The sequence below is a fragment of the Orbicella franksi genome, chromosome 3 (assembly GCF_964199315.1).
Source record: "Orbicella franksi chromosome 3, jaOrbFran1.1, whole genome shotgun sequence".
NCBI lineage: Eukaryota > Metazoa > Cnidaria > Anthozoa > Scleractinia > Merulinidae > Orbicella > Orbicella franksi.
The window spans coordinates 34,310,286-34,325,338 of NC_138147.1; the positions used below are offsets into that span (position 1 = coordinate 34,310,286).

The 15,053-nt window shown below is 39.6% G+C and overlaps 1 protein-coding gene across 5 annotated transcripts in view; it reads right to left on the reverse strand.

Annotated features, from left to right (window-relative positions):
• Positions 1-15,053, reverse strand: part of LOC145482234 (uncharacterized) — a 189,857-nt gene that overhangs the window by 161,199 nt on the left and 13,605 nt on the right. For 2 of the 5 annotated variants that reach the window (XM_081460863.1, XM_081460862.1), the window contains 8 exons: positions 14,066-14,936; positions 13,217-13,474; positions 12,523-12,567; positions 12,363-12,407; positions 12,176-12,220; positions 12,010-12,054; positions 11,726-11,817; positions 10,129-10,639 (listed from right to left, as the gene is read on the reverse strand). In XM_081460863.1, coding sequence (XP_081316989.1) covers positions 10,129-10,639; positions 11,726-11,817; positions 12,010-12,054; positions 12,176-12,220; positions 12,363-12,407; positions 12,523-12,567; positions 13,217-13,474; positions 14,066-14,936 — 1,912 coding nt within the window. Of the gene's footprint in view, positions 1-4,309; positions 5,022-5,708; positions 5,792-6,288; positions 6,410-6,860; positions 6,989-7,439; positions 9,788-10,128; positions 10,640-11,725; positions 11,818-12,009; positions 12,055-12,175; positions 12,221-12,362; positions 12,408-12,522; positions 12,568-13,216; positions 13,475-14,065; positions 14,937-15,053 lie in introns of those variants that run through there. The other 3 variants (XM_081460864.1, XM_081460866.1, XM_081460865.1) reach the window with 3 other exon arrangements.

The following is a 15,053-nucleotide window of genomic DNA, read 5'->3' on the forward strand; positions in this document are numbered from 1 at the left end:
CAAAGTTATTTCAAGCTGTTATGCAAGAAAATCCGAAAAAATCTCTGTGAGATGCAGGTCACGGTCCAGAAACAAGTCCGTAAACATTTCTAAAAGTGCAAATAGCAGTGCCTGATGTTATTGGCTGACAACGCCTTAAGAGAGCAGAATTCTGAGCAAATTGTGGCTTGTACGAAGCGCGATAAAGGCAGCCATCTTCAAAACAGGTAAGACCGATCTAGTGGCAAGAACAGTTTTAAGACTTCAGAGTACCAAGATCATATTGTATTTCAGTGGCCAAATAAGCTTAAGTCTTTCTCATGCGACTCATTTTTCTCAGAAATCACGTGATTTTGAATACTTATGTGAATCAGTTATCAAATTTGGACAAGGTGTAACGCAAGCCTTTCTTGCGTGATCCATATAAAAATAAGTTTCCACGTGTAAAGTTTAAGAAAATCTCAAAATGTTTTGTGTCAGTGTGTTTGTTTTAATTTTTCGCGGCAAAACGTCGATCCAGAACAGTTTTGTCCAGCGTACTATACTCTAAAGTCGCCTAAAATAAGGCCATTTCTCGTTTCATCTACTCTTCTTGAATGAAACATATTCGCTAACGCCGATAATCGGAGATAGAAAGCTGGGCTGCGTACTATAGTATGGTTACGGTCGGGTGAGTTCATGCCGGATAACTCAAACTGTTGAAGTCGCATTCTACAGCCGTCTCAAATCAAGACCATTGTCATTTACTTTAAGCTTCTGCTATAAAAATAAAAGTAAATAGGGCTTGTTATACTGTGCATCGGAGACAACAAGGCATGAAAGGAACGAAATTGCGCTCCTGGCCGCGTCGTGTAGCGTCTGTAGGATCCTGCGGTCGGGCGATTTAATGATGGGTAGCCCTCGGTGAAAAATTAAACTTCTGAGGTCGCCTCGAATAAGGGAATTTCTCCTTGAATGGAAATAACCGATGAAAAACTGTGAGCTCCGCAGATCGCAGAAAGCCAGATTGGAAGCTGTGAAGAGAATGAAATTGGACTCCTGGCCGTGTACTATAGTATGAGTATGGCCGGGTGAGGGAACTCTAAGGGTGATGTCACAATTTACAGCCGTCTCAAATCAAGACCATTGTCATTTAAAGCTTCTGCCATTAAAAACATCAATAAGGACTGTTATATCGTACATCGGGGACAGCAAGCCATGAAACGAATGAAATTGCGCTCCTCACCGCGTCATGTAGAGGCTGTAGGATCCTACGGCCGGGCGATTTAATGCCGGGTAGCGCTGACTGAACATGATCTGAAATAAAGCAGCTAACTATTTGATTTTTTTCAATGCCATGCAGTTCTGGCAAAAGCACGAAGTGCAGTAATAATTTTGGACTCCTGTTATGTGCTATGATGTTTGGGCTATTAATTTGATGCTAATTTTGCATGAGCTTGGTTCTTGCTGTATTGATCGCGTGACATTTTTTAAAGTGATGATTGATTTTTTGCGTAACATAGCTAATGTTTAAACCGAACAAAGATTTTGCAATCAAAATGCTATTGTCTTCCTCTCCATATCACATCTAACCAAGTTTCTGAGTTTTGCGATTTCTCTATTGTACCATGCCTAAACGTGCACCTAAAATAGTCTAGCACAAAGGGTGCAACTTGCTCCTTACTTGTTCTTACCACATTTTGACGTCATCTGTGATCTATTACTGAACAGACGCACGGCAACATGGAATCTATTTGTTTAACAGACCACGCTAAACCACATTCGATTTGTTAAATTTGCCGCGTCAAGTATTGATTCAAGTTAAAATTAACGGAACAGATGTTTCATGGTAGTCGAAGAAAATGTCCCGATGGTCTGAGTCACGATAGATCTTCGGACAGCATGTTTTGGGCGAACAAACGAAAACTGCATGCTCCTGAAAAATATCCGTTTACTCCAACAGTCATCTAACTTACTCGTGATTGGTATCGCTTTGTTTGTTTTTGAGTGGCTGTTGATTTAGCCGTATGTTACTGGAGCGATTTTCGTAAAGCCTCTTTTGAAAGGCCTGGATTGATCAACTTGGAGCAATCTGCATGACTTAGCTCTGTAACGTACAGGGAAGCGAGATATCGCTTTCCTCTGAATCTCCTTTACTTGGCGGCTGTAAGAATCTTCATTGTCATCATCGTCGTGAGTGGATGTTTCACCAGACTGGCTTTCTCAGTCATCATTTCCACTTTCATTGTCTTCTCCACAACTCACAACAGGTATGACATGTGTGCCGTGACGTTCTGTCGGGTTCTTTTTGGTGTGTTGTTTGGTTGAAAATACTTTTTTCAAGTCCGTTGTTTGACAAGCATTGTACATTTACCTTGTGTTGTAATTAATATTCTGAAGTCCACCGTGGAATTGTGGTTTACCGAAATGTTTAGTACTTGTACAATGTACAAATACCTGCTAAAGGATTTGGCTAATTATTCAGAGATATCTGCATCTATGAATTATAAGAGTTAGACAGTCTGATGATGAGGGTAAAATTATTAGCGTTTCTATTTTTTTTTTTTTTTTTTTAACCGAGTAAAACCTCAAGTAGGAACAGTCCTTTCGTTGTGCTTCATGAATTTGTTCATGGTTTTTTGTACTACATGATTTAAATTTCCCAGTTACAAAGCTAGCAAAATGACTGAGGTATTCACAATGAGATTGGGGGTCTTTCAGATGGTTGAAAGAAGTTGTGTAGTCTTCAATGCTCTACACAGTATTGTACAATGTATAAACAATGAAGATACTAAGTTAATGACATTTCTTCTTGCAATGTAATAAGTATTCAAAGCTAGGGCGAAGCCAAAGTATAGCTTATTTTAATTTTACATTTTTCTCTTTTTTTACACAGTTAGACCTAGATTTTCATCGCTCTTCTCTCTTTTAATGATTTGATTCTCTGGCTGGAGACAGTGTGGTCATGAACATCAACTTGAAGTTTTTTTCGTGGATGAAATGAATGTCATCTTCTTTGAAGATGATACTAAATGATGTCTCCCCTTTCATAAAAAGATTTCAAATCAGAGAGATGAAATAATATTCACATAATTAAGGTATTGAATGCATGGAATAAGTATTTCAGGATCCCCCAGTAATAGATAAAAGAAAATGTTTGAAGTCAGAAAAATTACAGTTTGATAATGCAACTTGGTTGGGATTTGACTTCTCAAAAATGCGTAGATCATAATGTTTTGGTATGGAAGTTTATGTGATATTTAATACTGAATTATTGTTTGAAATCGAAGTGAATAGTGGCTGTCATTCACCGAGATTGACAAGAGTAATTGTTTTAAGTGTATACACACAAAGTGATCTCAACAACAGACAAAAAAGAAACAATAAAAAGTTAATTTACTTGACCTCTCAATTCATGCAAGCGGCATAAAGCATCTGTGCAATTATTCACAGAATCTTCTAACATGGCAAATCAAGTTAACCCGCGATAAAATTCTCATTGATCACTTTCTAGCAAAATGGTCTTTACACGCCGTTCAAATCAGCAATCTAAATGGCAAGTCTGCTTGCAAAACAAATTTCACTGTTCAATCAAAGTTTTCATTTTCACTTGAAATGAAAATTGAAAGAGCAGTTGACGAATGATTAACCAGAAATAATACCGTGTACATATGACTGTGGTGGAAACTGGATGTTTTATTGCACAAAGACATTCTCCGGCATACTTGTGGAGGTGCTTCATTGAATAGCACTGGAGTGCTTCTGCCGATGAACCCTGCAGTATTAATTTCTGCCAATGTCAGGTGAAGAGCGACTTGGCGGTAGCGTTTGCTTAGATTGATGAGTTCTGTGATTGCCAAGGACATGTCCTGAAACTGCTCGAAAGTCGAAAGTCAGTAAGTCTTTTCTAACCTTCAAAAACTTTTTCGTATTTTCTGTTATCTTTTTATATTCTCAGGATTTCCGTTATCGAAACACTGGCAAAACAAGTTTTTGCCGGCCATTCTGTTTTTGTTTGGATCACGCATTATTTACCCATTGGGGAGTAAATAATGCTCATTATTAAAGAGTGGATCATTGGGTAATGCAATTAAAGGGTTTTCATTAGATTAGCCATCCTGGGTTATGAGCCATTATACCATGCTCTACAAATATGGTAAGCATGTGCCTGGTTTTTTGAAGTAGTTTAACAGAAACAAAGGTGATGAATAATGAAATAAGGTATTTAAAGGTATTTAAATGAATTAAAGAACGATATTTTTTATAAATTGTAGTTGACATTTTTAACCCGTTCAGCAAATCTGGTACATAAAATTAAGACTAGGATTTTTACACTAACACAGCACTAATATAAACTGATACCTTTTACAGAAATTATAATTTTGAAGAATGTAATTCTTATACAACTGTACAATAAATAAAGATAAGCTTTCCAAACGAACGCCATTAATCGGCACTAGCATTAAGAATTTGCCTTATTATGGGTATGGGAAAGAAGATATTCTTTTCAATTCTGTTTCGTCTTCAAAGTAATCAACTCCTTCGTTTAGCGAAAAGCTAAACGAAGGTTTGAAATTGTGAGCTCGACACAGAGCGTGGTCATTGGGAGTCAGGTCTCTCTTTCCGAGCTGGCGCTTTTTACTATTCCTTCCTCACTAGTCATCTTAGTATAGGCCAGAGTTTGTATTCTGAGTGTTAATATCACAAGTGAGGTGGCGCTAACTGCAAACGGTTTGAAAAGCAGGAGTTTATCCGACAAAAGGCGATCTTTGAGAGGACGCGAAAATCAACAAAGATCACACCGGTAGTGGCACCCAGTAGCTTCATCTCAATTTAACACAACAATCCTCCTTAATCAAGATACGGGAATGGCCTTCTTTATGTTCCCAATTTTTCATTTGCATTGCTTTACTCTGGAGACTTGATTGATTCTGAATTTTTCTTTCTGATCTGGAAAATCCGCGACATCAAATAGTTCGACATCAAGTAAAAGCTTGTTTGGAATCGAAGTTCACTCTGAGGCTGGGCTGTACAGTGGGTGTCGACACACTGGGCACGTGCGACTAAAAGCAAAAGAATAGACAGTGAGTCAATTCCGTTTGTTTTGTTTCATATCCATTTTTACTTTTGGGACGTCTTTCAATTACTCAACACACGTGGCCTTACGTGTAGTGCCCAGTGCCTAGTTTCGAGCCCAGACCGGGTTCACCGTGTTGTGTTCTCAAGAAAGACAGTTTGCCAAGCAACGCAGGGTAACATGCGATGGACCCATGGACAAGCATTCCATCAAGAAGGGAGTAGCAATACTCCTGGTCGCCTCATCACAAAGAGAACGAGATGACTTTCGATGGGAGCCGACTTCACAATTTAGTCAACTTATTAGTTCAACTCATTCATTGGCGTATTCGCACTTGAATAGCTTTGCAACGAATTTACACTTACTTCCAAACAAACGGGAAAACAGCCACTAGTTTGTGTTAATGATAGAAGAGAAGCTATGCGAAAGATAATTATAACATTCTTTTCAAGGAAGGACAAGGAGATGGGGGATTAACAGAAGCCACCATAGTAATATTACGAGTAATCGACAAAATCTGTATATTCTATTAATAAAATAGAGTCGACTGTTCAATATGCGCCGGAATCAAGTGTCATGAATCCACTGGGAAGCCAAGAGCGAATGCGGTTTCAAGTAAAAAATATATTATACGGAAAAGAACTAAGTACTACAGTATGTTCGATGTACTTACATTCCGTTCTGTATCATAGCGATGGCGCATTCCCGATGTACCTTATGTGAACAAGGTAAGATTTGGCAACCACTGAACGCATCCTACACAAACCAACGATAACAAGATAACATAACAAGTGTGGTGAACAAGACACGAGTGTCACGTGAAAGGTACCTTAACAGGAAAGTGTGAGATACGGTATAGATTTATGACGAGAAAACAGAAGAATTGCATGGCAGGGCAACACAAAATTGTGTCAAGAAGAGCCAAGTCAGGTAAGGAGACTAAGTAAAAACTCTGTATACCTGAAATACAAGAGATGGGCAGAAAAGCATGAGTAAGGAAAACGAGAACGGGCGAGTCAATTGTGGCAGAAGAAACAATTGACTGGAAAACGTGAGTCACGTGCGGTAGGAAAACGCGGAGTTTCTATGGCGGGAAAACGAAGATTTTCTATGGCGGGAAAACACAGATTTTCTACGGCGGGAAAACGCGGGCAACGTGCGGCGAGAAAACGTGAACTTTGCAAGCGTGAGTTGCATATGCCAGAAAAGTAAGTTTCCTATGGCGGGAAAGTTACGTTAAAATGACCACTCACCTCTAAGCAGATACAGCATTCATCGTGCCCAGAATTCTCTCTGCACTTATGTTTTCCTTCAAGACGTTTGTCCAGGCAGACATTACACACCTCACAGTGGAATGATTTATCCTTGTGGATTCTAAAAGAAGAAATAATAAAAAAATACATTTCATATTGATATAGAACTGAAATAAGTGGCAAATGGAAAATTATAATTAGGGATGAAAGAAACTCAAAAGTAACCCTTTTGCAGCTCTGTTAACTATCACCATTTTGAAAAGGAGATGACATCGAAATCCCTGATAATTACTGACATGAAGTCAAATTCCATAAAAGAAATGAACTCAACTCTTTGCTGTAAGCCCAATTCTGTCAACTGACAACTACAATAATATTATTGTTTCTAGCTAAAGGCAAGAATGAAAGACACGAATATGATCGAAGACAGATATTACACATGTGAAATTACAAGACGTAGAAGTTCATGAAAAGAAATATGTCGTTTTTGTACGCAATGGGAAAAGATGGGTTTATAAGCATGTTGATGGGAAAAATCTTTCAGCAAATTAAAATTTGATCATATTCCTTACCGACATATTCCGCATTTTTCGCAGTGGTAAGGATTCTTATCAACACTTGTGAAATGTTTACAGATTGAGCAGAAATACGCAGACATCTGAGCTCCACAGCTGCGACATTTTCCACTGTCTTCACCAATCTGCAACAATGACGAGGCAGAAACAATTCACCATTGAGGAACAAACCACAGGCTTTGTCATTCATTATTAACATATGTACTCAGGCTGTGCTCGCAAGTTTATTTGCGCACGCGTACGTGGGAGTACAGTTCTCATCGTAAGCATAAACAGCGTCCCCAAAGAATATTTCATGCACCTTTTTTGCTTTGAAGCCCTTGCAGCTTTGTAAAATATTACCAAACCAGTTTTCTATTGTTAACTTTGAATTACATTCGCGTGTAAAACTGTCCTCGTAACAATTCAATGCACTCCATTTTAGAGAGTCAAACCACATCAAAACAAACAGAAGAAAACCTTGAACAACTCTTTGTGTCTCTTGATACACGCCCCGTTCCAATGTAAGAGCCTGCTCAATAAACCCCATTTTCGCCGGTCATTGCTGAATTAAACAATAATAAAAAAAACACTTACCTCCTGTTCGTGTTGACAGAATGAGCACTTGAGGTGAGTCGCATGGGCGGCCTTAGCCTCTTCATTGTCACATGCTTTAGAGTTATTATGGCAGCGGTGACATGAATAGAAGTGGCTGCAACAAGGGAATCGCACTCTACAGTGCCTCTGGTAATGTTCACACGACCACTTTGAGCGGCCAGTGATGGCTTCCTGTTGTTGTGGCCACCTGTTAGCTTCCTCCTGCTCCCTTGCTTCCCTTTCTCTTTTCTTTCGAGCTCTCTGTTCTCTTATTTCTCGTTCTTTCCTTTCTATTTCCCTTCCAAACTGTTCCCGTTCCTCTCTTTCTCTAAGAACTCTTTCGACCAACGCACAAGCCTCTTCGACACGTTGTTCCAAGGCAAGCAGCGAGTTGTCCGTGGACTCGACTGAGTCAGTGCCAAAATCTCTGTTTAACATAGAACCTCCAGTGTTGGCAGAGAATAATGACGCCTCAGCACCGCGTGGTTCTAGATTTGAGTGTTCATTAGCACTAGCTACCAACCGTGAACCTCTAGACTCGTCGGATAGCAAGGGTGTGTTATCATCATCTCTGTTAGCACCAGCGACTACCCGATCACCAGAAGTGTTTAACACGTTACTCCCTCCAGTGCCCTGCGCATACGGTCTTGTTCTACTAGATTCTGCCCCTGGTACATGCCTGTTATCAGCTCCATTAGAACTAGTAGCCATTGAAGGAGCTGCCAAACCAGAGCTTCCTTCATCTACACGCGCCATATTACCTATTGAAGTTAGTCTTGAATTTGCTTTCCAAGCTGATTGTGCTTTTTCTCGTTCTGATGCCATTGTTGAAGCATTATCGCCGGGACCAGTAAATCTTTGCAACCCATATACAGGCGGTGTTAACTGAGGTCCTGCAGCTCCCATTAATGATCCATTTGCTAAATGTGAACCAGTCATTCCTGAATGCAAACGTTGATTCTCGGGCACTGATGTGTTCAATCCAGAATCAAGATGCCCATGTAACGGTAAATGAGGTTCTCTAGTACCAAGTGCCAAGTCACTTCTAAATAAATTGTAATTTAATGAATTGAAAGCATTACTTGATGGAAAGTTACTAGTACCACCTGTCAAATGGCTGGACAAAGGTCCAACATGACCATTGAGCTGTGTATTATAAGAGAAGCCACCCACTGCATTATGACTGCCATATTCCCCTCCAAGTAAAGGAGGGGGAAACATCCATCTGCTATCTATATCAGGGCTTGAAACAACTTGACAATCACTCAAGTATGGCTTAGCTTTGTTAGGCTCACTTGAGTGTTTCATGCCATCCACGTAGGAAGCTCCCTGCGATGACGTCTCCTCAGACAACAATTTTACTGCACTGCCTTGGCAGAGACTTTCATGAAGGCTTTGGTCTTGAGAGTGCCTCGCTAGGAATACATTAGCCAATCCACTAGCCTCTGTGACCTCTTGTGGCGCTAAGTCAATCAGTGAAGGCTCTGGTGGCGGCGTCATTTTCACAGGAGGCCTGTCTCTTGGTCTGGCACCGAAACGTGCCCATTGCTTTGACAGTGTGCTCACATCAGAGACCAGCTGATCCACTGTGGTGTCTTTTCCAGCTCCACAGAATGCACCCGGCACATTTTGCTCCACAGAAATGTCTCCATCTGGAAGGGCGTCTTGCATCAAGCCAGGCACATGTTGTGACCTTGCTCTAACTTGAGCCCTGTCAGGACTACGAAGAGGACCACAGTCTACAACATCTTTTACTACACTAGCCGCATTTTTCATCTTCAAATGGTGAGGTTTCCTTGGGCCACCACTAACGTCACCAGAAAACTCCGAAACTTCACCAATTTCTTCATTTTTAGTAGCATAATCTTCTCTCCTTTCCATGTCTCCACTTTCACACTCATTTGAGAGTGTACTTTCCAATATCTCTTTTTCACCCCTGGTTGGGCTAATTGGACAAGTATCCCTACGTTCATGATTTTTAACAGCAGATAGATGACCTAATGAGGCCCTTGGTGTATCATCACACACACTGCGGGCCGTGCATGACGAGGAGGTTGACTCAACTCTCAATGGCTCTGCCACAGAAGACACTGATGACTCTGATGAACTGACTGTTGTTCTAGAACTCTCCCTTGAAACGGAAACACCATTAGATGAGTCAGGGAAGCCCGGATACGCAGATGAATCTTGACTATCAGAATTGATAGGCAAGACAACCATGTCACTTCCACTGTTAACAGAACTCCTACACGACATAGACAGTTGATCCAGTTTGTGGTCTCTTGGTGGAATTACTGACGATTGTGTAATTCTGTTCAACATCGTTTGGCCAGTGGGAGGATGTGATCCTTAAATCATCAAAAGGAAACGAAACATTTTTACCTTTAGTAATGCTTTTAACATTCTTTTAACGTGTACAGTTGTATTTTCAATTGCTACCTTGTGTGCATCATTCTTTGTAATTAAATTATAAGCTGTTCCCATTTTCACTCACTGAAGATATCAACAAAACTGCAGTGTTTCTACGTGGTTGGGACCATGAAAAAGTGTCTGTTAACAAGCGGTGCCTGGTCACGGGAGGTGTCCTCTGGCAGAATAGCAAAACCAATAAAAATAACTGAAGCCTTATTTATCTTTGTGCAACTTTGTAATGCAAATTATAAAGTGAGCCGAATTAAAGAGAACTTACTTGCTCCTTGCAGAGAGCCTGCCCCATCAGGCAAGTCCTTCTCCACACGAGATGCAGCATCTGCTGCACATTCCCTGGATAACTGGAAAATGTTTTCCCCACCCATCTGTTTATCTTCAAGGAGAGATGTTCTTTTCAACTCTGCTTGGAGAATCTGATTCTCTGCTTCATATTCCTGCAACTCCCTCTGTAACCTTTCGATCTGTTCCTGGGAGTCACGCTCAGCAGCTGTGGTTATTAACCTCACCACATCAGCGTCATTTTTTGCAGACAAGAACTTTCTTTTACGCTTTGAATCTGACTTAGGGTTGTTATTTTGATGGAGACTATCCACACCATCTCTTAACTCTCCGTCTGTAGGGTGACATAATTGTGGCATATGCTGACCTTCTAATGTATCAGTTTGTCTTATTTCCCTAACAGGATCCCTTTCTGCGGTTATTGAACCTTCTTCATAACTGGACTGCAGTTTCAGCAAATTACCTCCACTTGAATTCTGTGAGGGCTTCTCCTGTACGGGCAAATGTGAGATGATTAGAGAGATTTTTTTTTCTCTTCTTTACTTCACCATATATGTACTATTAACACCGTATTATAAATCTTATCATTATCATCAGTCTAAACACAGATGTCTCCATCTCTATTCTGTGAGCTGCAGATACAGTTTGTGCGTGGAACTCTGGATATTCTGTCATGTGGTGCGCCTAGTCGCATAACCATAAAGGTTATTTTATCAACTATAGATTGAGGGTTCATGGCTACAATTATTTCAGTCACATTTCTAGGCACAAAATGCAGGAAACATGGATACTACGATTATCAGTTAAGTAAGGCGCGACGGAGCATTAGTGACAAAGTTTTGGACTTAAAATTACGGTGTTGCCACGGGCAACTTTCCTCATCTTCCGTGGTAACAATATCGTCTTAAAAGAAAAATAAACCCTATAACATGACGCTTCGGCGTGATCTTGTCGCCATTATCAAATGCAGATTAAAAGAGGTTCAGTTCAGATATAAACTAGCTTAGGGGTTAATTAAGGAGTCAAGAAAAATGTGAACAATGTCAGCTAATTAAACACTTTGCTGCCAATGACATCAAAGGCCGACAAGTTGCCACTGGAAATGGAGCCAGTTGTCCGTCACAACAACACAGGTTGAACGTTAAAACCTGGGTCGGGTTGTTCGAAAGCCGGTTAACGCTAACCCAGGATTAAAAGTTAACCGAGGTAATAATTTTTCTTCTGCAGAAATGTTTTTCACTGTTTATGTTTGTGTAGTTTGAAATCACTCAAGCTCAAAACTGAAGGACAAACTATACAAAAAGAAAAACTCACCGAAAATGTACCAAAATGAAATCAAAATTATCGCTAATCCTGGGTTAGCTTAATCGGGCTTTGAAAAACCCGGCGCAGGTCACCAAACTTTCGCTGCACCTTACTAACTGATAATTATAGTAATTTGGATCGGAAAATATACTCAAATTCAAAGAAGTAACCAAGGAAGTAGTAAATGAATATCTGAAGGCGGAAACGATTAAAGCACTGATTTTACTTGCAATCAAAGTTAAGTTATGTTCATAACAACCATAATGTCTTACAGGCAGTAGATCCAGACTGTTTTCTCTTCGAGGAATTACTGACGATTCTGTTACTCTGTCCGACATTGGTTGGCCAGTGGGAGGATGTGATCCTAAATAATCAACAAGAAATTTATACATCACTATAAGCATTCTTTTCAACCTTCTTTTAAAATGCATTTTAATATTTTTAATTTACGTGTGCCATTCCTTGCAGTCTCTTTTGTCCTTTTGCAATATTTTCATACTTCCTCAGATACATGTATACATGTAAATTATGATAAGTCTATAATAAGGTTTCTTACTTAGCTCTTGTACAGGGTCTCCTTCCATGCAGAATGCACCATCTTCTGTAAGATGAAAATCATATTAACAGTGAGAAAAAAAAAATCAAAAGTCCCATTTTTGTAACATTTTAATTTATTCTTGCAGATGTCTTAATTATAAAATGTCCATTATCAGACTACTTACTTGGCTCTTGTACAGAGGCTCCTTCCATGCAGAATGCCCCATCTTCTGTAAGATGAAAATCATATTAACAGTGAGACAAACAATAATACAACTCCCTTTTCAAAAATAGTACAAGTTTCATTTTTGTAACATTGTATTATTTTTGCAGATATGTAAATTATAAAATGTCTATAATAAGGCCACTTACTTGGCTCTTGTACAGGGCCTTCCTCCGTGAAGAATGAACCATCTGCTGTAAGATGAAAATTATATCAACAGTGAGAGAAGACAAAACAAAAATAATACAAGTCCCATTTTTGTAACATTGTAAATTATAAAATGTTCATTATGATAATAACTTTTCTTACTTGGCTCATGTACAGGGCCATATTCCACACAGAATGAATCATCCCCTGTAAGATGCAAGCATACAAGTATCACCAGTGAGATGAGTAAAAAAAAACCAGCAAGGTCATAAAGGTGGCTATCTTACCACTAACATCAATGTAAATGTATAAGGTGGTCTACTGAGAGAAGGGGCAATATGCCCAAACAAAACAGTTTATTTAATGAGTACTACATATGATAATATCAACCCATGAATCTATTTTCAGCCTGATGGCACAATATTAAATCTCCTCCTGTTGCTGGTAGTGTTTCAAGTCCTTCAATCATCTCTTCTTGTCAGTAGGCCGATAACAGCTGCTGTTGGTGCTCTCAATCCAAAACTGTCTATTAATTTGCACCATCGCCTTGGCTGATATCGAGCTTTTCCACCCAGCCTTGTTTCTTTCTTTCTTCACAGTCTTTCTCCAAGTGGTGTATCAAGCCCTTTTCACAATTAACTTTTCTCATACGCATCACTATTAATCATAATCCAACACGTTACAAGACAATTTTGACAATTTACAAGGATAATTTTGTTTTTCTGTCCAAAAATGACTCACGTCCATACTGGATTACACTGTAATGCAAATAAGAAAAGTTAATTTTGGAAAGGGCTACCGAGCACAATCTGAAAAGACCAGATGTACACTCAACAACCAATGCAGATCCTCTTACCTCTTTCTGCATTGCCAAGTAAAGGGATATCAAGTTTCTCCAGAAGATCAAAACGTTGAATTCCTCTGAGTAACTCTCTTACATAGGTACAAGACAATACTCCACTGGCATCCAATTCTTTAAACAGCTCAACACCTTCTCTGATTTTGGCAAGGCAAAAAGCATTCCCTCTGCGTTTGGCCAAGAACTTCATCTGCCTCACCTCAGCATCTGACAAGGAGTTTGAGATTTCCAATAGTCTTTGTTGGAGTGAAAAACCTGACCAAGAGAAGTAAGCATAAATTACAACACACACATGAACATGAACATGTTAGGAACTAAACCTTATGAAAAATCTATCAGTATGTTGCAAAGTAAAACTTAATGTGTGTTAAAATATGCATATTAAGTGAATTGTAGGGTACTTCAGTAGACTAGTTTCGTATTCTCAGTACTGGACTGGAACTAGCTTGCAACCAAGGCTAATGCAGGGAGTCTTTTCAAATGCAAATGACATTAATCTCTTCTTAATGATATTTCCCCACATGAGCCTCCATTGCAAGTTGGTTCCAGTCCAATATCGAGAATACAAAAATGGCCTATTGGTAATCTCACTATGTAAAATGAAGTGCCTACAAGGGCCAATCATGTACAATAATACACAATTTTGCTTGCAAATGTTTATTTGTTATGCTAACAACATGACTCAGGTCCTGTTAACACCTGTCCCAGGAATCATATTTATTTTAATAAAAAAAAGATATAGACTTGATTTAAATGAAACAATATTTGTTCTGCAAGCATGTTCCATGTGAAAAAGGAAGCAAAAATCTTAGGATCAAAATCGGCCTTAATGTTGGTTTAGCTTACGTGACTCTTGTAGAGGTCCTGCCCCACCAAGCAGTTTTCCTTCCATATCAGTAAAATCATACGATGCACTACTGGCTGAACAAGATTTGCTCTGCTCATTGGCATGGGTCCTGGATGATCCAAAAGCTTTTTCATTGCGCTTCTGTTTATCCTCGAGGAATGATCTTCTTCCCAACTCTAATTCAAGCTGTTGTTTCTCTACCTCACATTGTTGGAACTGTTCCTTCAGCTGACCCAATTGTTGCCTGAGCTCATGGCACTGATTCTGACAAAATTCAACCTCACTCTTAAGAATTAAAATGTCCTCTTTACTTAATTGAGTACCGTCTTCTAACTGCACAGTTTCTCTTGTTTCTGAATCCTGATTGTTCTCTCCTGAAGATACACCTTCTTCATGACTTGATCTCGTTGCAGAAGATGCCCCAACAGAGTTGCCTCCAACAGATTGGTTTGATAGCTTCTCTTGCAATTTCAAAGGTAATTCATTGCAAACTGCACAAGCCGTGGATGTCCTCCCTATCATATCATCATTGTTGGAAGCCTTTTTCTCATCACATGGTTCTGCTGCTGCTTTGCTCAAAGATAACGACATGTTCTGTAAAAACGCAGGCATCTCACACACTTTATCCGATGGGCTGGCAGGAACTGAGTTCAGTGATGACATGGGGCCAGGTGATAACATAGAGTTGTTAAGCTGCTTCTCATCATCCAAATAGGCCGAGTGAGTCGAAGAAGACATTTCACCAGTGCCTGATGGTCGTACCTCTGATGATACATGACTGCTAGTCAAGAGGCATGCCAGAAGACCCAAACAAACCTCAGCGCTAATCTTGTCACCAGGTTGGCCAGTGAATAGGATGTCTTCTTCCACCTGTTAAAACAAAGCACTGCTTTAATGAATCAAATACATTTACAATATACACTGCAGTAACTTTCTGACGTCTTTCGTTAGTGCAACATACAGAAATGCAACACCTAAGATTTAATG